Raw genomic sequence first — 22,353 nt, 5'->3', positions numbered from 1 at the left:
TAAGTACATATATTTTTAAATTAGTCTGAACACTGAACAAATGACCATTCTAATTTACAGCATATGTAGGTCTGAGATTAGTTTAATTTAGTAGTATTTTTAGTATATACTTGTATGAATAGAATGATTATAGACTTTTTTTGAAGGTCAGTAAAGGTAGATGCTAGCCTATTGGTGTGCACTGAGAGAATGGAGTCCCCCTGGACTGACGTGTACCTATGGGATGGGACAGTAAAAATGGGTAGACTTTGAATATATTTATTCTGGTGTTTTCAGCATAAAAACCTCACCTATTTCCATCTTTTCTGTAGGTTGCAAAGGAATACAAAATTGCTGTTTCCTAATTTCCTGTCTGATTTCTTAGGTTGCAAAACCTGTACCTTTGGGAAGAACAGGTAAAGGTAAAAGTGTACAAGAGGCAGATCTTGGTCAGTATAACTGTTCTTCTATCACTACACTGAATAATCAACCCAAAATTGTCAAGAAGCATGCTTTAACAAAAGATAAGGTAAGAACTTAAATACTTGCACCAGGCAATCATCTTGAGTTTATTAAGTTTCCAGGGTAACAAGGGTGGGAATTTTAACACCTATCAATGGGTCTTTTTTTCTATATATCTGAGACTTGTTTTAAAATAGTTAAATCCTTTAGAAGTGTGAGACATGACAGTCATTGGGAACCATTTAGTTTTCAGTTACAAGGTTTTGTTTGTAAGGCAAGAAAAGAAAATCTGCAAGTTAGTTTCAATTCATGTTGCTTTTGGTTTTGTTGATGGCTTTTCTTTTGGTGTCCTCCTAGTTTGTTTCTGGTTGCAATCACCAGAACAGTAACACTGGCTCAGAGAGAAGCCCAATCTGCATTAGAGCCATCTGAGGTATTTGCAGGCAGTGAGTACAATAAAAATTGTGCAGCCAGCAGGGACTCTTGGAGACTGAGTACAGGGTTTGGGTCATCCAGGTGGCCTTCAGCAGCCTGAGGGCTGGGGAACTCGGTTCAGCCCGTCCCCAGGGCAGCCTCCCATTATGATGGCAGCAAAACGGTGCTGCAAATATGCCAGCCTAACAGAACTGATTCTTTGCATGTATTAGTGTTTAAAAGAGATCTGTAGTAATTACTGTGCACATATATTATTGTTAATAATAATGTCATGACAAAGGCTCTCATTGTCATTATTGTCATATAATGTCATAATGTCATTATACTGTCATTATTAACATACCTTTTTTTTAACAAGACCTATCATCCATATAGGGTTATGTGGCCAATTAGAATCTTAATAATAGTGTTAATACTGATATGTGAAACACTATTACTGAAACGTTTTCAAAATTAGGAAAATAAAATATAGTATGGATTCAATAAACTAGATTAGACAGACTAATATAAAGGACGCAATGACTCTGCTTTTGATAAGAATGGATAAAGTGACCTACGAAGTATGTCTAATGGGTGAGACTTTGATTCTCCACTCCTCCTCCATCATTTCAGACACGGATTTACCATTAATTTAGACTTTTAAAAAATTATTTTCAGAGTAATGTTTAGCAGTAAAATTTCTCATCCAAAACAAACAGTTATTGATTTCAATCACTGTGTCGATGTTCTGTGACTTCAGTTCATCAGCTTGCAGGTTTACATGTGAAAAGGGGGGGTGTCCTGTGGGTGGTTTTGTAGGCAACAGTGAACCTGAACATGGGGTGTCAGGCTTTTCTCCTGAAATGGGGAGCTTCACTATTTTAAGAATTTTTTGACTGCTGTTTGCATACTATACCTGAACACTAGCGGTGATTTCAGAAATGTTCCTTTCCCTCTTCTTTATTTATAAATTGAGCAAGCTTATCTGAGACAAGAAATGGTCTCAATTGAAAGCATATTTGGGGGTCTCTAATTATTTTTTTGATTGGGATTTTATTATTTTTTTGCCAAACTGTTCACTTGCTTATAAGTTTAAGGACTTGAATTATGAAATAATATTTAATGTAAGTATAAATCCTGTTTAAGAAAATATTCGGGAATATTTTTTGTCTTATGCATGTACTTCATTTGGACTTAAGTTCTTGCTTAAAGTTTAAAACTGAATATGTGCTTGAGGATTCTTCATTAATTGAGCCTATGGTACATATTTAAGGGACAAACTGAGCAAAGTTCAGCATTTGCAAGTTCAGCAGTTACCTGTAGTGCCGAGCATTTTGGTACCCATGACCTGCAGGGAGATCCAAAACAAAAACAGTCCAGAAACCCTCTCTACCAAGCAAGAAGCTACCTAAAGGTAGTCAGTAGGAAATACTGAATGCAAAGGCATAACCTTGAATACTGTGTCCGTTTTGGGGTCCCTTGTCATGACAAAGACATTGAGGTGCTGGAGAGAGTGGAGAGGCAGTGATGAAGCTGGTGCGGACCCTAGAGCATAAGTCTGATGAGGAGCAGCTGAGGAAACTGGGGCTGTTTAGCCTGGAGAGAAGGAGGCTGAGGGGAGACCTTATTGCTCTCTACAACTACCTGGAAGCTGGTTGTAGCGTGGAGGGTGTTGGTCTCGTCTCCCAAGTAGCAAGTGATAGGATGAGAAGAAATGGCCTCAAGTTGCACCAGGGGAGGTTCAGACTGGATACTAGGAAAAAATTCTTCACGGAAAGGGTTGTCAGGCATTGGAACAGGCTGCCCAGGGAATTGGTGGAGTCGCTATCCCTGGAGGTGTGTAAAAGATGCGTAGATGAGGTTCTTAGGGACACGGTTTAGAGGTGGACTTGGCAGTGCTGGGTTAATGGTTGGACTCGGATGATCTTAAAGGTCTTTTCCAACCTAAATGGTTCTATGATTCTATGAAAGTTAGGTTCTGTAGCTTGTTCCGTGAAGGCACTGATGTGAACTTAACTCCTGCTGTGTGTCTATTTGTGTGTTTAAAAGGTGTTTTCTTATTAATGCCGGGAAATTGAAGATGCAGGTGCAGGCCTCCTGACATTCAGGGGGAATTTCAAGCCTTATTTTAAGAATGTGCCTAGGCTATATGTTATAAGATCGTGACAGTTTTAGGTTCTTTTACCTGGGCTCTGAGTGAGCCCTGCTGGAAGGGTCTGTGCCCTGTTGGGGACCATGAATACTCCCCTGAAACAGGTCTCAACACACTAAATATAATACATGTAAAGAAAAAATATAAAAGAATGAGCCTGTAAAAACTGATAGGAGAAAAGAATGACACAGAAGTAGAAAAAGGACATGTGGTAGAAATGAAAAGCATGGAAAGAAGGTGCAGACACTGATTGGTACAGGAGAAAAGGCCTAAAACTCAAACTGTTGAGGTTAATGGAAGGATTCCCATTGGCATCACTAGAATTTTGATCCAACTCAGATAAACGAAAAAGCAAAGGAGAAGGGAAGTTGCTCACTTCTTTTGGAAAGAAGCCAAACACAAGAAAGAAAAGAATAATGAACACTTATTAATCGGTTAAAATTATGGCACCTTTAAGTGTTTTGTTGGTTTTTGTTTGTTTGTTTAATCTATAAGCAGTAGTTTTCTGTGGCAGCAAAGTTGATTCTTTCTTCTTGCAATCTTGATAAAAAAATAAACTTCAGATAATATACAAATTAGTGAACATGTCACTAGGGATGCTTTACTCTAAGACAAATGCCTACAGGTGAGTTGGGTTTTATTCTGGAGTTGCTCATCAGCTAAGGCCTCTGATGGGAGGCTAAGGCACTAGGTCAAATTTGAGACCCTTTTTGAAGCTTAAGTGAATACAACTTCACATGTGCCATTCACAGCTGTCACAAAGTGGATGTAATTAGTTGGGGTAAGTATTGATCTCACAGTAAGTATAATGCTCTTAGCTGACTGGGGTGTAGGTTTCTAATCCTAAATTGGTTTAAAAAGACCTTAAGGAGATCAAGTAGCTTAAACATGTGCAAGGTGTAGAATATGAAATAATAGGTTGAATTTCCTTTGAATTTGTCATGTTTCAAAAGCTATGTTAGATCACAGATCTGATTTCTGTTTCTCCCCTATATTACTGAAATAATATGCCATAATTTACAGAATCAATTGAACCAGGAGAGACGGCTTGCCAGAAAAGCTTCCTCCAATGAAGAACAAAGAAGTCCTGTTATCTTGCAGGGAAAAACCAAAAAGCTTGAGCTGGAAGGTAGCTCTGGCGTCCCGTACTCCAAAGATACAGCTGCCGACTCTGCTGTGAATGGCAGCCAGACAGACGGCAGCGAGAAGGAAGCCAGTCGCTCTGAAAGCAGCTTTGATGCAGACAGTGAAGCCTCAGAGAGTGAAAGTGCTTCTAAGCAAACAGCTTTTGGCCCGTCCGGCAGCAGCGCGTCTGCTTTGCACATCAGCCACGTAAATGTTAAAACACCACACAGCAAACCCAGTGACAGTAACGATGAGACGATTTCCAGTGCCATGTCCAAACTCAGCTTCTGCGATACTATGAAGGAAGATAAAAAATTGAGCCGTGGGGATACAGCATTAGGTTTATCAAATAATTCCATGTTCTCAGTAGACAAACCCCTGCTATCCCAAAACCCTCAAAATGCTTTCCAGACCCTTTCCCAAAGCTACATAACTAGCTCAAAGGAATGTTCTGTTCAGTCCTGCCTTTACCAGTTTACTTCTGTCGAGCTTCTCATGGGGAACAACAAGCTGTTATGTGAGAGCTGCACAGAAAGGAAACAGAAGTATCAGAAGAAAACCATCTCCACAGGTAAATGTCCTTGTGTCTGTCTGGACACTTTACAAAATCGCCTCTCAAAACCTGTGCCCTCGCTGCTCTGTCATTGCTACAGCCTGGGCCTCCCCGCTGGGGCTAACCACAAAATGTCTCCCCCAGCAGAACTTGCGTGTAACAGCTTAAAACTTCATCCTACAAAGGCAACAAAACTGAATTTTATATTAGAACGTAATCATAGATGTAACTTAGATTTCATTGTGCATCTTTATTTTATCCAAGATAAATAACTTAAAGATGACCATAAACTGTATAGGCTCATCGTTCAATATTAATCTTTGCTGCTGTTTCTGTTCTTTACAATCCCAGAAATAAGTGCTGTAATGTTCTGGTCTAGCAACTTATGTACTTGGGGAAGTCGTGTAATTAAGTATGTAAGTGGGGCAAAAAAGACACTTGTAATGAAGAGGGAAAAACAACTTACAAAGATTGTAAGAATGGGAGATGAGAGAGGACTACTTTCTTGTGGCAATGTTTTCCTCTATGTTTGTATAGCCCCAGCAGACCGGTAGGGTTCACTGAATAAGAAAAACAATTTAAATATAATGAAAAATGAACTTCTAAAAAGGTCTGGAGGATTTTTCTTAATGTATAGTAATTCAGAAGGCTAAAAAAGAATAAGCTCGTCTGATTATTTGGAAATAAAATATACAGGGAAGTCTTATAGTAACAAAAATTTGACAGCTGTGTGTTTATAGCTATCTGGAGAGATACAAGTTAAGCGTAAGTAAATTTAGAAAAATTAATTTTAAAAAGTATTTTATAATAATTCCTTTATTGTTATTGGAATGTAAGTGCTATATAAATACTATTTTGATTCCATGGGCACACTGAAAAATGGAAAGTTAAAATCAGTTAATAATTAATCATTACTTTTTTTCCTTCTAAAACAAAAGATGTAAGAAGTCACCTACTTTTACTTGAAATGCTCCATTCTACTTCAGATGAAATATTTTTCTTTGGATGTGTGTAAAACTAGTAAACTAATTAATTATTATAACAAGAACTCCATATTCATTTCCTTTTGTCCCATGGGGGATTGGAGTCCCTGTACCCCAACTGGGTGTGCTCCGGGCAGCAGGTTCTGAGGCAGCCACCCCCCAGGCCTTTCTCTTAAATAAGCACAAAGTGAGTTGTCATTCAGAAAGAACTGACAGGTGAAAAATTAGGCTCTGTCTTAGTGGTTAGGACATTAGCATCAATAAAGAGATCTGTGCCTTCCATTTCTTGTTCCAGTGATCATCCATTTATTTCAGGTGAAGTGGTTTTAACAGGAAAGTTGGGTGCTACAGTAACAGGCAACGTATGGATCTCCATGTGCGAGCTCACCTAGATAGAGTACATGCTGCCAACTTCTGATTTGATCTGCACAGCACAAGCTAAAATAATGCTCAGATTTGGCAGATTATGTTTATTAAAAAACAGAAAAATGAGAAAAAATGAAAAATTTCCCTTGTGTTTTATATAACATATACAAAATTATTGCAACATAGATCTATCGTGACAAATGTTTAAAAAATACTTAAATTCTGGGTGACTGCCCTCACTTTACAAATTATTTTGATATTCATAAATACAGAGAAGAAGGTGGAAGGTGTCTACACAAATGCTCGGAAACAGCTGCTGATTTCTTCAGTTCCCGCTATTCTTATTCTCCATCTGAAAAGATTCCACCAGGTAAAAAGCCAGAACCCCTCTGTGTATTCCTCTGCCCCACTAGTGGACAAGAAATTCTTTTAGTGTCATCGTGCATACTAATATTTCCTTTTTCTGTGGAGAACTGGTAGAACCCCTGTTTGAAACTAATACCTTCAAAGGGCACTTAGCTGTGCAGATGTATCCAGGGAAACTTCTTACATGTCCATCATGCTTTTGTGTCACAGGCACCGTATAGAAAATATAACAAAGAATATTTAAATCAGTTGCAATCTTTTATTAGTTTTGGTTTATTTTAATAGTATAGTGATACACTGTAGGATTAAAAAACTTCCCAGTAAAAATATTTATTTTACACCTTTTTTTTTTTTTCTTTCCTTTTGAAGGCTGGTTTGAGTCTACGGAAAGTAAATAGGCACGTGGATTTCCCATTGATTTTAGACTTGGCACCATTTTGTGCTGCATCTTGCAAGGTACCCGTTTCTAATCTTTATTTTTATTGTGATTCAACAGTTGTCCTAAGCACAAGTGAAGTCAGGTTGATGATGATGAAGATGATGACTGTTTATTATGCCTTCCTTTCCTAGAGAAATGACAGAGTGAATGTTCTCAAATAGTGTCCCGAGATCAGAATTGTAACTAATTGAAATTCCATTCATATCAAGAATATCACGGATGTTAACAAGTATTAGTTAAGCTGTAGTACCCTGATGGCACTAGTGTATATAACAGCATTAAGGACAAGTATTGCTGCTTCCATGGTAACTAAATTAACAGACTACTGAGTATTTTTAATACATTTATTTATCCATTGGAAATGCTGTAGATGTCCATTTGCTTCTTTTAAAGTGTTGATAGCTAGTTAAGATATCTGTAAAATTCATCATTAAATAATTTATCTTTGTTTTTCTTTTTCTGGGAATGCAGAATGTTACAGATGGTTCAAGAGTACTATATAGTCTTTACGGAATAGTGGAGCACAGTGGGTCCATGAGAGGTGGTCATTATGCGGCGTATGTGAAAGTCAGGACACCCTCCAAGAAATTACTGGAGCATATTTCTACCACCAAAAATGTTCTGGGTATGTACGAACAGAGCCTCCTTTCTCTGTGAGGAAAACCAAAAGCAACGACTGGCTACAGCTCCTTATCCTTAAGGGGATTTACAGCACATAATTGTTTTGACTCAGAATATTTAGTAATGTTTAGGGCCACATAAATAAACCATTTTTTCTGTTACACCCAGTACATGACCTACTTCTGTATTAACCCCACGGAGAGCTGAGTAAATAATGAAATTTGGGTTCAGTTATTCAATGGAGAATTGATGGGAAACTCTTCTCTTTCCTAGTCAAAATAATCTGTCTAGGTGAATAGTTGTGCCTGGTAAACTGTAATTATTTGGCATATTTGGTATTTTTAAATGTTCCAGAACAAGAGCTGAATCCATGACAATTTAAATTGAACTTTCTGTATATTTGAGCATTTTACATGTTTTAGGATTGTAAATTTTTTAATGCTTAAAAATCTGGAATACTCTGGTTTAATGTGAACAGCAAGAAACTTTTTCATGGAGAATACAAGGTTTACTGTAGGGTTTCTGTTGGTATTTTGAGAACAGCACACTAGTTCTTATTAATATGTTTTTGGATATGCAGAATGAAATAAGATTCTAGGATAGAATCTGTAAGTGAATGATTTGTGGAGGCAGGAATTTTGAGCTGTCAAGAGTAAGGTAAATATATTTACTGTTTCCCTTCACGGGTAGAGTGAGAACCAAGCAGTGTCCTGTCTATCCTCTGTAGCATCACTTTGCATTTGAAGCTTATTTCCCAGAAGGACAATTTTTAAATATTTTTGAAATTAAAGTCTCCCTCAGTCTTATGCTTCCCTTGCAATAATTATTAGAACAGACTAGAATTTTTTGTGTTCTTAATTTCACACTGGTCAGCTTTTGAAATATGTTTTTTTTTTCCTATGTCAGAACTGGTTGTGTGCTAGTATAACTTACTGTTAGAATACAGCAAGCTGTACTTAAAATGTCTTAGGCTTTTAAAAAAATATGAAAAAAGCACTGGCAGTGTAGATGTGTAAGCACTGTCTTCCACCAGTTTCTCTTACAGTACTCTTTGACATGTCCATTTCAAACTGCAAATACTGAACTGCATCTAAGTCATGAGTTCTTACGGGTTAGAAGCTTCTCTTCCTATTTGAAATATCCACTGTATTTGATTTGATGATGACATGAAAGACAAGAAACAACTTCTTTTGCTTTTACTTTCCAGGTTTAAAAGAAGCCATGGGAGCACCAGGAGGCCAGTGGGTGTATGTTAGTGATGCCCACGTTCAGATGGTTCCAGAATCAAGAGTACTAAATGCACAAGCATATCTACTTTTTTATGAAAGATTATTACTATAATTCTCAACAGTTTAATTTAAAAGATGGTAGTGGTTATTTAGTTTATCTTATTTAAAGCTGCAGTGGTAAGAGTACCTGTAAATATTGTGCCTTTATCTTGTAGAGAATTTATCATATGTCAACTTTAAAGTTCAGTTAAGCCGTTATAAATATCTGAATGGTTCTCTGAAAGTATGCACTTTGCCAAATATTTAAAATTCCTGGCTTCATTAAAATACAGTACCGTTAGAATGTAAGATGACGTCCTATCCTACTGAGGTCTATGGAAAGTTTGTTCTTGATTTTAATAAAGATAAGCTTTCATCCATAGTTCTAGAACAGTTGACAATAAAAATACTGATAGCGTTAAGTGCCTGGATTCCCTGGTATTTCAACTTTTTTGTGATCTAGTCCAGATCCTTCCCGTCAGTGGGTTGGATGTCAGCTAGTAAGTTTTCTGCAAACAAGAACCTGTCAAATCCTGTTCCTTCCACATGTAGTAACTGGAAGACACAGTGCTTCCAGAATGGAGGAACAGCAGCTGGCTCTGTGCTTTCCTGATAGAGCTGGGAAGGGACTGGGAAAAGATCCATTTGGCTTCTGCAAAATGACAGTGAATCCGCCCATACCCAGTACCCTTTCAGCTGTCTCCAACTGGCAATGGTATAGCAATGTATTCCTGTGTTAATATAAATATATACTTGGTGTGCATATGTATATCCTCTGATATAGATATATAGATACACATATGGATATATATATGCACACCATAAATGCATCAATATATATTGTCACTTTACCTACTAGGAAAGAGAATTGCAAATACTTCTGTATTTAGTAAATTTTCAGTTATGACAATATACAGCATATAAGCTTGTGTATGACTATATATGGGGTTTAAGTGTAACCAGGTAATGCTGTTACTTTGGTTTCTAAACATGAACTTGTTTATCTGTTCCCGAATACTTTTCTCACAGGAGTAATAAACTATACATTATTTTTGCACTGTGTTTGTGAGTTGGACAGTAATGATGACTTTTGCCCTCAGATACACATCTCGACTTCCCTTTGTCATCGGTGGAGGACGGCAGGTGTCCTGGTGGCAGGACGTGTTTCTGTGTCCTGTTTGACTGCCTTGTTTTGAGTTGTTACTTCTTTTGGTAATTTCCCATTTCCATCCCAGAGAGTAATAGATACATTTTAAAGTAAAAATCTGATTATTACTTTGAAGCTATGTGGAAATTAATTTATTTAATAAGCAGTTACTTAAATACAAATTACTTCTGTAACAGTTCCGTCCTGTCCAACTTGCTCTTTTGTAGAGAAAAGACTATGTTTATTTCTGCTTACTATTTTCATTTCTGGATTTATTTTTTTTGTGAAAAAAACACGTGCTGTCTCAATTACTGTTTCTGGCACATATTGTCATACATACTTGAGTGACTTGTCTAGTTCTGTTTCAAAGCTTCATCCCACCTGCATTCCCTCTTTTGCATAAGAAAACAGCAAGACCTGCCATAGTTGCATCGAACTGCAGAGGTGTATTAAACTGCCACATTACTTGTATGTACTTGTGCAGGCACTAAGGACTGTTAGGCCATGCAACTGATGGTCATAACAGAGTGAGCCCCTGCTCACACAGGATTTCATTTTCCAAAGAAAAACTTCTCTGTTTAGGTCAAACTTTGGCTATGCATTTTGGCCAACACAATCATTTTTCCCTCCACGGATTAAAATTGTCTTAGTCTACCCAAAAGTAGTAAAACTCAGAACCATGCAGTCAACTTGAACCATCTGTATTCCAACTAAACACATTTTGACCTGAGTATACTCTATGAAAGAAAAGAAAAACCACACGTTTAGACTAGAGTTGCTTAAAATATGTTGATTCTCTTTTACCTTCTTGTTTTCCCATACCCTGCATCCACCTAAACATACCTTCCACCTCTTTGTATACAGCTGATCAAAACTCAAAATTAGTTCTGAGCAAGAATCACAGCAAGTACCAACTTAAGTTACACTTCTGTGACACAGTCCTGTTAGGAGGCCACAGATGGAATGTATTTCATCCACCTTAAATTAGACAGACTGACTACATGAGGTCTCAAATTCCTAGTTTTGCTGATTTCTGTAAACTTACTGAACTTAAGTACCTGTATTAGCCTCCTTTTTAGCCCAAAACTACCTCCCTAGTGTAGAAAACCAGGAGAGAAACAGAATGACACTCTAAACCTGTATTTGCTTAGTTTTAGTGCTACTTTCAGGAAACTTTTGAGGTGATCTTCGCCTCTCTTTAATTGGAGTTCACATGCTGTGTGGACTGCTGAAATCCTCCCAAGTAGACATACTGACTAGGATGCTATGAAAGATATTGGCATGATTATTTTCTCATTACAGCTAGGGAACATTTCCTTGCTATTGAGGTATTTTATAGAACATGGTGAGAAAATGACATGGAAAAAAGCTAACACCTTTATCAGAGGTAGCCATCACTGTTGTTCCTGGATCAGGCTTCCTGAATTGAAATAAAAAGCAGTGTTAGCAGCAACTCCAGTAAGTTCAGACTTGGGAACACATATGAAAATATAGAAGGAAATACTTCGTAAAACAGAGGGCAATAGGTGAAGTTATGGCTTTAGAATGAAGAATTTATGACTAACAAGAGAATGTCGTACACTATTTTAGATGCAAGTCATGGTGTGTCCTTCAGGATACAGGGTTCTGGGCCTTTTGTGGCAAAGGGCAAGTGATTGTACTTAAATATGCATACTGAAGATCTGTTATATTAATAGTAACTTATTAGGAATTGCAAGAGAAGGTCAGAGCGTTCCAGGAAAATACATTTGCTAAAATGTCAAACATGATTCTAAAGGCTATTTGCAAAGTCTAGGAACCTATACTTTCCTGCAACTGCCAGGCGCACATACACTATTGAAAAGCTATGTGATTTCAGAATTTAACGGAAGGGCTCTAAAGTTTATGACTCTCCTTAAAATGTCTTCTGTTACCAGACCAAAAATATTTTCAGGCCTGTAGCAGCTACTCTTCACAGAGTTACATCATACCTTTGTAGTCCCCCCCACCCCAAGAAAGAGCAGTAGCCTGATGCTTCATGTGGAATAGCTTAGAAATGGGGTTCTCTTCTCTCCAGGGCACTACTGTTTCTTCATCAGCCTCATCTGTTCTTCATGTTTTCAGGGACTCCATAAGCCTCTGTGTCAGTGTCTTTCATTGATGCTTAACAATTATATGTTTCCCAGTCCCATCATTTGTGTTCCATGAACTAGCAAAACTCTTATTAGAAGAGCTACTGTAGATACAGCTCTTGCCTCTCCCTACCACCACACTGGCTCTACCTACAGATGGCAATACAGGTACCTGAGAAAAGCTGTGACTCTGGAGCAGCCCTCTGCTGCCTTTAAAATGGTAAGAAAGCAAGCAAAGCAAATAATTCCTTCAGCAAGTAAGCCTAAGTTATGAAAAGTACTTGATGTGTATATAGACAACTGGAACCCCCTAAAAAAGTGTCCCCAGAGCTGAGGCATCGACAGAGATGGCTCTATCAGGAGTTAGTCCAGACTATACAGTATTTCTCCTCAGAAAGAACTTTGTCATCTTTGGCTTTGTATACCATTTATGCTAAATATGGAAATAAGTGAGGGGGAGAAAAATTATTACACTGACCTGTCTACACCAATACATGTACAGACATCATGTTGGTATAACCCTGTTCTCCTAAGAGAGGGCTACAAATACTTAGTGATGAATGAAAAACCAACCCAAACCTTCCCTGCCCAAAGTGTATGCTCTATAATCATCTTTGATTAGAAAATTAAATCCATGCAGTCTGCCAAACCTTCCTGGCCTATTCCCATCTGCACCCTGTGTGTATCAATGAAGTGCCCTTGCTTATGGATTTCAAGTGGTAGCAGGTGAGAGTGGTTTATAAATTCATTAAAAGGCTGAAATGTCTTAGCTTCACCATTTGTTTCTTCTTAGACTTCTTTTTTATACTAACACTAGCTGAATCAGAAAGAGACATGAAATTAACGCATCTGCATTCTCAATTTAACCCATTATAATTTTTTTATTTGGACATATTAGTAACAAACCAAGACTTGGAAAGGAATAATTTTTTGAGGAGAAACTTTAAGAGGTATTGAAATGTGAAAAAAAGAAAGCATTTGAATACAACTCTCATGTTAGCAAAAATTAGCAAATCCAATTTGAATTTAAAAGTAGTAGCATAGTTCACAAAAGAGCTTTACAGCAGCCATGATTAAACAAAAAATTATATTCCTCAGTTTTCATCAGCTGGAAACTTTATTTTTGCTGTGCCCTGTGCACATTTATGCATTTTTACGAAGATCTATGTATCTATGTGAGAGAGATGTTACTAATTTTCAGTAGAACCATTTCAGTCTAATTATTTTCACAGAATCATAGAATGGTTTGGGTTAGAAGGGACCTTAAAGATCACCTAGTTCCATTCCCCCCTGCCATGAGCAGGGACACCATCCACTGGACCAGGTTGCACAGAGTCCCATACAACGTGGCCTTGGACAATTCCAGGGATGGGGCATCCACAGCTTCTCTGGACAGCCTGTTCCAGAGCCTCAACAACCTCACAGCAAAGAAGTGAATGGATTATTTTTTGCTTCTGTATCTATTTACTGTGCCTTAGGATGTCAATTTGCCAGCTGTTTTAGCTGTTTGTACGTCTCCTGTTGGTGTATAAATAAACTGCAGAAACAGAAGTGATTATTCAAAATTATTAAAAATCTTGTTTTTGTAAACTGAGATTATTACATATATTTTCAGACAGAAGTCTGTTAGTGCAAGTCAAAATGCTTCCTTTGCACAACATAGAAAATAAAGTCCAAGTTAATTTATTTGTTATAATGAAATAATTGCAATGCATTGCAACTACTTGAAAACTACGTGGTGTAAATTCAATTTATATAAAGTTATAAACACTTCAGACTTCATTGATATTAGAAGAAAAGCTATTTTTAATGTCAAGAATGTTTCTTATCTCTATTGCAGCTTCCAATGTTTTTCTAGTACAGAATATTATTTAAAGGTTCAGTACTGTTTTTAAAAGATAACAGAAAAGCATTATTTTGCTGTATTTATTTTGCACTTATCTCGCTGCTGCACTAGATTAAGTTTTTTTGGTTTGAGCTGTGTAACTTGGGGATCATTACAGTAAACTTTTTAATGAAACCACCATGTCAATGGCAGCCATTCCCTATTTAGCCACTTGAGAGTTGTGATTCTACTGTCATTTATGCATGAGGATGGTCCCCAGCATGTTCATATGTGCTTGCAAAAGACAATCCAAGTAATCAAAAAAACCTTTGCTAAGTGTGGAATACTTGAGCTATATATCAAGCATGTTCAAGTTTCACCTTATTTTAATTCATTTACTCTTTTAATCTGTTTGAACTAGTTGTCTAACTCTTTACTCTGCAGGTATTTAAATAACAATATTTTAATAATTTTACTACAGTGCTGATGTATTGTGCACTTTCTTGATTTCTAATTCCAAATATTAATAAGTAAACAGGGCCTTAAACACAAACTGTATTTAAAATCCAAATATAAGTCTGATCAGTTTCCCAGTCTATCCTAGGTGTCTTCACAAGCTTCTCAGAATAAAGCTGCTGTTTGTCTTCTTTTCATTTTGTCATTTAATCTATGGTACATATTATTTGACAAATGTATGAATAAAACATCCACCCATTTGGAAAACTATATTGTCTAAATATAAGCTGTAAGTTGTACAATTCAGTTCACAAAACTTTTTTCCCAACTGAAGAGCCTTTATTTTTTCCTTTCATCTTGTGTCCCAACTTCACCGCACTTGGAAGAGCTACCCAGAGATGAGTCCAGATCCTTGAGCACTAAAGCTACATCACTTGTTTCCCCCTGCCCTACCATCTGTGACATAGGTCATAGATTGAAAGACAATTCGTCCCCTTTCCAGGAACAGAGTTTTGTAATTCTGTGATAAGACCAGGAGCAAGAGTGTTTCCCTCTCACATCCCCAGTTCCAGTAGCAGCTTAAATTTAGGCTGCCCATTCAGAAGTACCACGCCAGGGTTCTAGCTGTATGCCAGTCGACACTTAAAACTTCCAGAACATTTCTGATCATGGAAAGTGTTCTCAGTCCAGCCATTCCTTGTGACACAAAACAGGAAAAGCCTAGAACACTTCAATTAACAGTAATATGTAGCGTAAGTGGCACCAACAAATCTTACAATGAAATCATTACAGGAAGTAAAGCACAATTTTTGAGGCTTTCTATCTTTTCTAATTTATCCAATGAGCAAATAGATTACGGATATTTTAAGCATTTACATCAGATGATGCTAAAGGAAGAAAAGGCAGTGATCACAGCAGCAAATAATGTGCTAGCTAATGAAAACCTCTTTCCCACAAAAAGCAATGCAACTACCGACTCCTTGCCCACAGAATCAACCTTAACGTCTATACAAGAAGAGCTATTTACCTAGGATGATCACAGAATCACAGAATGTTAGGGATTGGGAGGGACCTCGAAAGTTCATATAGTCCAATCCCCCTGCTGGAGCAAGAACACCTGGATGAGGTTACACAGGAATGTGTCCAGGAAGAATGTCTTCTTCCTACACAGGAATGTCTTCAGAGTAGGAGACTCCACAACCCCCCTGGGCAGCCTGTTCCAGTGCTCTGTCTCCCTCACTGTGAAGAAGTTTCTTCTCGTATTTAAGTGGAACCTCCTGTGTTCCAGTTTGTAGCCATTGCCCCTTGTCCTATCATTGGTTGTCAGAGAGAGGAGCCTGGCTCCACCCTCATGACACTCACCATTAACATATTTATAAATAGCTCCCTCAGCCTTTCTGATTTTGGTTTTAGCTTCATACATTAAAACACAATTATAATTTCAAGGTAAATCTCACGATAACTTAAAAGTTAATTTGGATTTTCTGAATAAACTACTTAAAAGCATTGTCCTGCTCCACGAATACCCCAGATAGGCATACACTGACCTTAGAATGCCGACACCCTGCAGCTGTGCAACACGTCAGTTACATATTTCAACGCAGCATCATTGCCCAGAGTCACATCCACTTAATGAAGCAGCTTTAAATACTTCTTCATGTAGCCCCCACCCCGTGCGCTGCAACCTGTGACCATCCTCTCTGGCGAGCAGGTACCTGTGGAGGACACAGAGCCGACGAGCTGCCCGCAGGTTTCCTCACACTAACGTCTGAACCCCGGTCACTCCCCACCGCTCCTGGCCGCGGGACGAGGCCTCAGGGTGGACCCTGGGGCGCCCGATGCTGACGAGGTGATGTGTGCCGAGGGACAAGGCAATGTGGGCCGAGGGAGGGCCGGGCCGGGCGCAGCCCCGGCGCCCCTGAGCGGCGGCCGCTGGCGGGGCGGGACGGCGCTGCCGGCCGCGGCGTCCCTCCCCGGGCAGGGGGCGGCCGGCGGGAGCGCGGCCCCTCCTTCCTCCGCCGCGGCTGCCATGGAGAGCGGCAAGCGACAAGCTGCCCACAGTAAAGATGGCGGAGGCGCGGCGGTGCCCGCGGGCGGCCGCTTCCCGCCGAGGGAGGAGGGGAGGCACCGCCCACGAGCCCATAGCAAAGATGGTGGAAAGAGGCGTTCGCGTGTTCCAGGCAAGGGTCAACACCGTGACGCGTTTTACTTCCGGGTAGGCACCAGTCGGCGCCATATTGTCTTGTTCGTGAAGACGAAGAGCGAAAGAGAGGGGAAAGCGGCCGCGGAGCGGTAGCAGCGGCGGCGCCCGCGGCGGGAGGCGGGGGAGAGTGTAAGTAGCGGGGCAGGCTGCGCTCGCCAGCGCTCCCGGGAGGCCGGCGGGTGTCGAGCTGACCCGATCTTCCCCTTCGCTCCTCCTCCTCCTCCCCCAGCCGAGCCGGGAGGCGTTGGATGGCGCCGCGGGGCAGCTCCTCGCGGGGCCTGAGGAGCCGGCGGCGCCGCGCTACCCGGAGCGCGACCCGCCAACCTGCAGGAGAAGGGAAGACTCGAGTTCCTCGCCCTTCCCCCCTCCCCCTTGCCGGTTGGGCCGCTGCGCATGCGCGGCGGGGGCGCGGGGGGACGAGGGGCGGCCGGCGGCGGGGGGCCCTGGGGGCCCCGTCCCGTCCAGCGCGCATGCGTCGCCGCCGCTCCGGGGGGTCCCCGGTGGCCGGCGCGGACAGGTCCCGTTACCCGCCAGTGCGCATGTCCCCGGGGCCGCGCGGGGGGCGCGGGGCCGCCCGGCGCCGCCTCCGCCGGGGGTGCAGCCGCCGTGGGTGGTGTTGGCCCCCGGGGGTGACCGGGGCGGCCGGCGGGGGCAGCGCGCAGTGGGACTGGACGTGCGAAGGGACGCGGCTCCCTGCTGGCAAAGCAACGCCCCTCGGGGCGCGCGGGAGAATATCGACTCATGTCGCCGGTCACCTCGGTAGGAAACAACACGTGCACCAGGATTTGGTAGCAGGCTGTCAGCAGCCTGTGGCTCCTGCAGATAAAATGCCTTCATGAAATATTTCTGCTCTTCCGTGGGTTTCGTGGCTATTCTCATGGGTTCGTTCCACTGGAGGGCTCCAGAGAACTAAAATTAACAATACCATCACACACAGCAATATTTGTAAGATTCCTGAGCCTGGTTCAGTAGCTTGGCAAATGCAGGATGTTTCTAAATCAATCCTTACACAAAACACAGTTTTGCAAGCCTTTTTGCATTAAACGCTTATTCGTGTAGATTTTCAGTACTTTTTTTGACAATCCCACAAAGTTCACTGTTGAATTACACTTGGATGAGATGTGCTAGGCTTTACACTTAAGAATGTGAATGGTCAGAGTACTGGAACACCTCTCCTCTGTAGAAAGGCTGAGAGTTGGGGTTGTTCAGCCTGGAGAAGGCCCCAGGGAGACCTCACTGCAGCATTTCACTAGTTAAAGGCACCTTGTAAGAAAGATGGAGAGAGGCTTGTTGCCCAAACCTGTAGTAACAGGACAAGGGGCAATGGTTTTCAACTGGAGGAGGGTAGATTTAGACTGGACATACAGAAAATGTTTTTTACAATGAGAGTGGTGAGGAACTGAAACAGGTTTCCCAGAGAAGTTGTGGATGCGCCATCATTGGAGGTGTTCAGGACCAGGCTGGATGGGGCTCTGAGCAACCTGATCTGGTTGAATATGTCTCTGCTCGTGGCAGATTGTCTTTGAAGGTCCCTTCCAACCCAAACCACTGGATGGTTCTGTGATGTCCTGCCATAGTTGAAACTTACCAAGTTTCTGAAAAAAATTACTACACAGACCATTCAGCCATGTTAGTTGTTGTTCATGTCTTTTCTTACAGTCATACCTGTAAATGTTTGTATGCAAATAATGTTTATTGAAAGGTATAGAATACAGAGAGCAAGGGATGCTCTAAAGGATTTGTTTTAAAGCAAAGGGTCAGCCACCTTTTAAAGATGAGGAATGGTAGTCTTCAAAGCGTAAGACCTGTCTACCAGCAGACAATATTCAAGCATCATTTTACAAAGACAGGTTTACAAATGACAGTCCAGTCCAGCTGAATAGCTGTATTGTGTGTAGGAGTAAGAAACCCCTTTCACATTCTGGAGTCAGGCTGCCCTGAGAGATGGTGCCTCTCACGGAGGTGTCAGATGCTGCGGCTCCACCTGACTGTAGAACACATGGGGAACTAGGAGCTTTGGCTTTGTCCAGGATCAAGTCACTAGCATTACTGACAGTGACAGTCAGTGACAAATCAGAAGACAAGCTACTGATTTTTAATTTGTCTGGGGTAGCAACAAACCATGTGTCATCTCTGCTCTTATGCCATTGTGAGGCTTTCTGTATTGTCTTTTGTCATGTGTGACATGGAAGCTCCTACTCTGACAGAGTGGCTTCTCCACTTTTGGGCTCAGAGGTATTGCAGGGCTGAAGAGTCCACAAATTTAGCACAGTTCCACAATTTTTTAGTGGACAACTCACTATATAACCTGTAGTGGAACAAAGGAGTCCTAATCATGTTTGATTTTCAGTTAGGTGCAGCATTATGGAAAGATATTATGGAGACAGGAGCGTCTGGTCTCCCTTCTTTTTATGACTGAGGTACATCATGATTGTGTGTCTGCCTTTGGCAACAAATAATACCGTGGATAGGTTTTATTAAACATTCTCACTTTAATCACTAGCTGATCTCTTTTCATTAAGTGATAAATGTATTTATCATTGAGGGTAATATCTGCTCATGACCAGTGAGGAATAGTTGTTTGTTTATTTAGTTATTGGTGCTATTCATTTTTTGTATGGAGCATGTTAATTAAGGAGGAAGTTGCAGATGGACAGTTCACTTCAGAAAAAAATCAATGCTGTGTTACATGGCTAATTGAAAATGTAGCATCGGGTGTTCTAGTGGAACAATATGTGCAAAAAATAATCAGATCAGACTTTTTTTTTCCCAAACCCAATAAACTTTTTCCTAAAACTACTTAGGTTACTATGATATTTCTGTGATAGTAAATGTTTTAGCAGTGGTTTCGGTGCTTTATGGTAATCAAAGCATGTATTTGTCCTTATATTTTAAAAATACAAAAAAAAAAGTAAATGATACCTGCATTGCCAATGTCTGGATTTTGTTTGTTTTGTTTTGTTTTAAAAAAAGGGTTGGCTTCAGCTTGGTGAATATGTGGAGATAGGTTTAAAATAACAGACCTTGGAAGCTAGACTGCTTGAATGAGTCACTGAAGAAGTTTTCATAGTGCTTTAATTTTTTTTTTCAGTTTGGCCTTTGTTCAGCCTACTTCATCTTGGTAGCACTGTAGATATTAGTCAGACATGCTGGCGTGTGAATTAGGTTTTGGAAAACTTTGCACACACTGAACAAGCTGTTTTCTTCAATTCTTTTTCTGGTTCTGTATTTTGGATCTTGGTTACGTACTTGGAAGCCCTTTGTTCTTCAATCTGACCAAGAATAGTTCTGATGTTAAAAAATGGAGTGAAGTTACTGAAGTTGACTTTCAGCATTCCAGTGATACGCAACTATAAATGACCTGGAAGAATTTTACACATTTTTTGACGGGACTTCTTGCTAACAGATCACAGCAGGCACGTTGGTGTAGCTTCTGGTTCTCAGGAAGAGAAAAGATGCATAGTATCTGCGTATTAAATACCTGCAACAACTTATGGTGATGTTCTAGGTGATGTAGAGAAGTCTTTGGCCAACTAAAAGTGGGATGGGTGAAACAGAGTAGTAGTCAATATAGTTATTTTAGCTGGTTTTGCTGATCCATCGCAAACTTAACTCATCCCATAAATGCTTCATTTTCTAATCAGCAACTGAGTATTATATAGTAGTAAATATTAGTTTTCCCAAGTGAAATGGAAGCTGGTATGTTTTTGTCTGAGTGATGGGTCTATGTTTGTTCTGGCTCTGGGTGAATGTGTGTTTGTGCCCCTTTTGCAGTAACTCTTAGAGTTCATTCCTACATGGGTGCATAGGGTGCAGTACTTTTTCATATTCCCACATCTTTTTAGCTGTGGAGGTGTTCTGACTTACCTAGGTCTCCCACATTAAGACCACCAGCTGATGATTCCAGTGGTGCCCTTTCTGCATTAGATTTTGGTAGAGGGGCTCCTCTGGGTGTGTAAGGCCATTTTTCCTTTGCATCTCTCTTTTTAGTCACACCTATTGTATGCAGATTCTTCCAGTATAGTATTCTTTATTCCAGTGACACAGTCATGGAAGAAGTGCTCAGTTTGTTTCCTTCTAGTTTGGAGTATATTGAGATAGATATTATTGGAGTTTATACAGTGTCTGTCCTTTATTGACTTTGGGCTCCAGCATCGTTGGATGTCAGTAATACCATGGATGAACTGCTTTGTGTAATTACTTGGGAGAAATACATGAAGTGTTGGGGTTGTATCCCTAGAGTATTTATGCACTAGTTCTTCTATCCTCATGAGTGATGTCTATACTGTCATGACCCTGATAAAGCAGTAGCATAGTAGGAGGAAGGTGGGGGAGAAACAGGTCTCAAGCAACACTATTCAGCTTGAAATCTTTGTGACACTGGTCTAATTCCTGTCTTTCTACTAACTGCTTTGCTCCAGGTGTTGTAAATGTGTGGTTAGATGTATCCTGTTTGCACCTCAACGGCTCCACAAAATTCATCATGGAAATTCACCATAAACCTTCAGTCACTGTGCTAAAACTTCACAGAGTCAATATCAACTACCTTGAATGAAAGGAAGAGACCTTACATTAGAATAAGGCATTCACACAAAAGATAAGAGATCAGGCTGCTGATTTCAAGGACCTTAGCTTCTGAAACATCTCCATTTTCCTTTATGTCCGTCTCCAGAGCCTAAACCTGTATGGGACAGAGCAGCTCTGCCCACAGAGTGTGTGGTGCTTTTGACATCCTTCTCAAAGTGTGACATGGATGACTCTCTGCAGCCCTAGAATTCCACAAAGAGCATCAGAGACTGATGTACCTTTGCTGTGTGTGTTGTTTTGAGCTTATGCCAAAAGATAGCCTGACTAATGGCACAGATTATTTGCTTCAAAACCGCTACTCACAGTTTATTACAAACCAGGACTTCTATCTCTTGGGCTTCTTCCTTTCAGCTGCTGTGTAGACCTAATGATAGGGAAAAATTCCTGGCTGCAATGGCAGGTTATCTAACAGGAGATGGAACATCTGTTTTACCTAGATATCTGACCTGTGAATGGAATATCAAAAAGAGTGTGTTGTCTTTAAACCTTGGAGTCCAAAGATTAGCTGTGTAGGTGCTCTCAAAGTATGCATGACGGCCTACGGTTTCAGCTTTTTTGTTTATTTAGATAATGGATGCTGCTTTGCTGAAATGCAATGCCTCTTTGGAAGGCCTGCAAGACAGGATCTTTAGTAACCAGAAGAACTTACGCAGCTGTGTATTAGAGCTCAGATTGCAAGTAAAACTTGTCAGGCCATCTCATGTCACATATGGACCTGTCATTCAGGGATGATAAGTAACATTATCAGAAAGGTGATGCAACAGCCTCTCTGCTGCATCAGAAAGCACTTGGTTATTGACTGAGGTTTTGTAGGTTCTAGAATCATCTGTCATTAGTTGACCTGTCTACGGGCTTGAATAAACCAGACTGCCAGATTGTGTCCTGAAGGTCTGGTCAAGTGATACTGATGTCTAATGCAGGAGTTCCTAACCTTGATCTCTTCAGCTCATGACACAGCAGAAGGTGTGTGCTACTTTCCTCCAAGGGACAGCCTGCGGTAATCTTGCCGCTATTTAATTTAATCTCCCAAAGAATAATTGTTTTTCATTGAATTTAGTGGGACAAGCCATTTAAAATCTCCAGAGCTCTTCTGCAGAAACTGTTTATGTGCAAGATGTTCTGCATAGTTCACATGCTGTGTAGTGTTCATATTGGGGTGAAACGTATTGTCACAGTGACAGGAGGTTCTTGAAGCAAGAGTGAGTCTGCTAGATGTACTTACCTGGCCAGCTAGGTATGATTAGTTATCTTCCTGATGCTTTTCCGGAACTGACCTAACTTGTAAGTCTTTGTGCT

The 22,353-nt window shown here is 40.5% G+C and overlaps 2 protein-coding genes across 6 annotated transcripts in view; both read left to right on the top strand.

The window, feature by feature from the left end:
* The window catches only part of USP45 (ubiquitin specific peptidase 45), a 56,282-nt gene extending 46,047 nt beyond the window's left edge, over positions 1–10,235 (top strand). For 2 of the 4 annotated variants that reach the window (XM_080342364.1, XM_080342362.1), the window contains 6 exons: positions 365–508; positions 4,031–4,703; positions 6,307–6,404; positions 6,770–6,856; positions 7,311–7,464; positions 8,668–10,235. In XM_080342364.1, the coding sequence (XP_080198490.1) occupies positions 365–508; positions 4,031–4,703; positions 6,307–6,404; positions 6,770–6,856; positions 7,311–7,464; positions 8,668–8,801 (1,290 nt within the window). In that variant the 3' untranslated portion in view covers positions 8,802–10,235. Of the gene's footprint in view, positions 1–364; positions 509–4,030; positions 4,704–6,306; positions 6,405–6,769; positions 6,857–7,310; positions 7,465–8,667 lie in introns of those variants that run through there. The other 2 variants (XM_080342363.1, XM_080342365.1) reach the window with 2 other exon arrangements.
* Positions 10,236–16,439: 6,204 nt separating this feature from the next.
* Positions 16,440–22,353, top strand: part of PNISR (PNN interacting serine and arginine rich protein) — a 30,116-nt gene continuing 24,202 nt past the window's right edge. Inside the window, exon 1 of one of the 2 annotated variants that reach the window (XM_080341788.1) lies at positions 16,440–16,599. The gene's annotated coding sequence lies outside the window, so the exon portion shown is untranslated. The remainder of the gene's footprint in view (positions 16,600–22,353) is intronic. The other variant, XM_080341787.1, reaches the window with a different exon arrangement.

This window comes from Nesoenas mayeri (assembly GCF_963082525.1).
Source record: "Nesoenas mayeri genome assembly, chromosome: 3".
NCBI classification, from domain to species: domain Eukaryota; kingdom Metazoa; phylum Chordata; class Aves; order Columbiformes; family Columbidae; genus Nesoenas; species Nesoenas mayeri.
The sequence above is the reverse complement of the archived record's forward strand: the minus strand, read 5'-3'. Positions and strand labels throughout refer to the sequence as shown.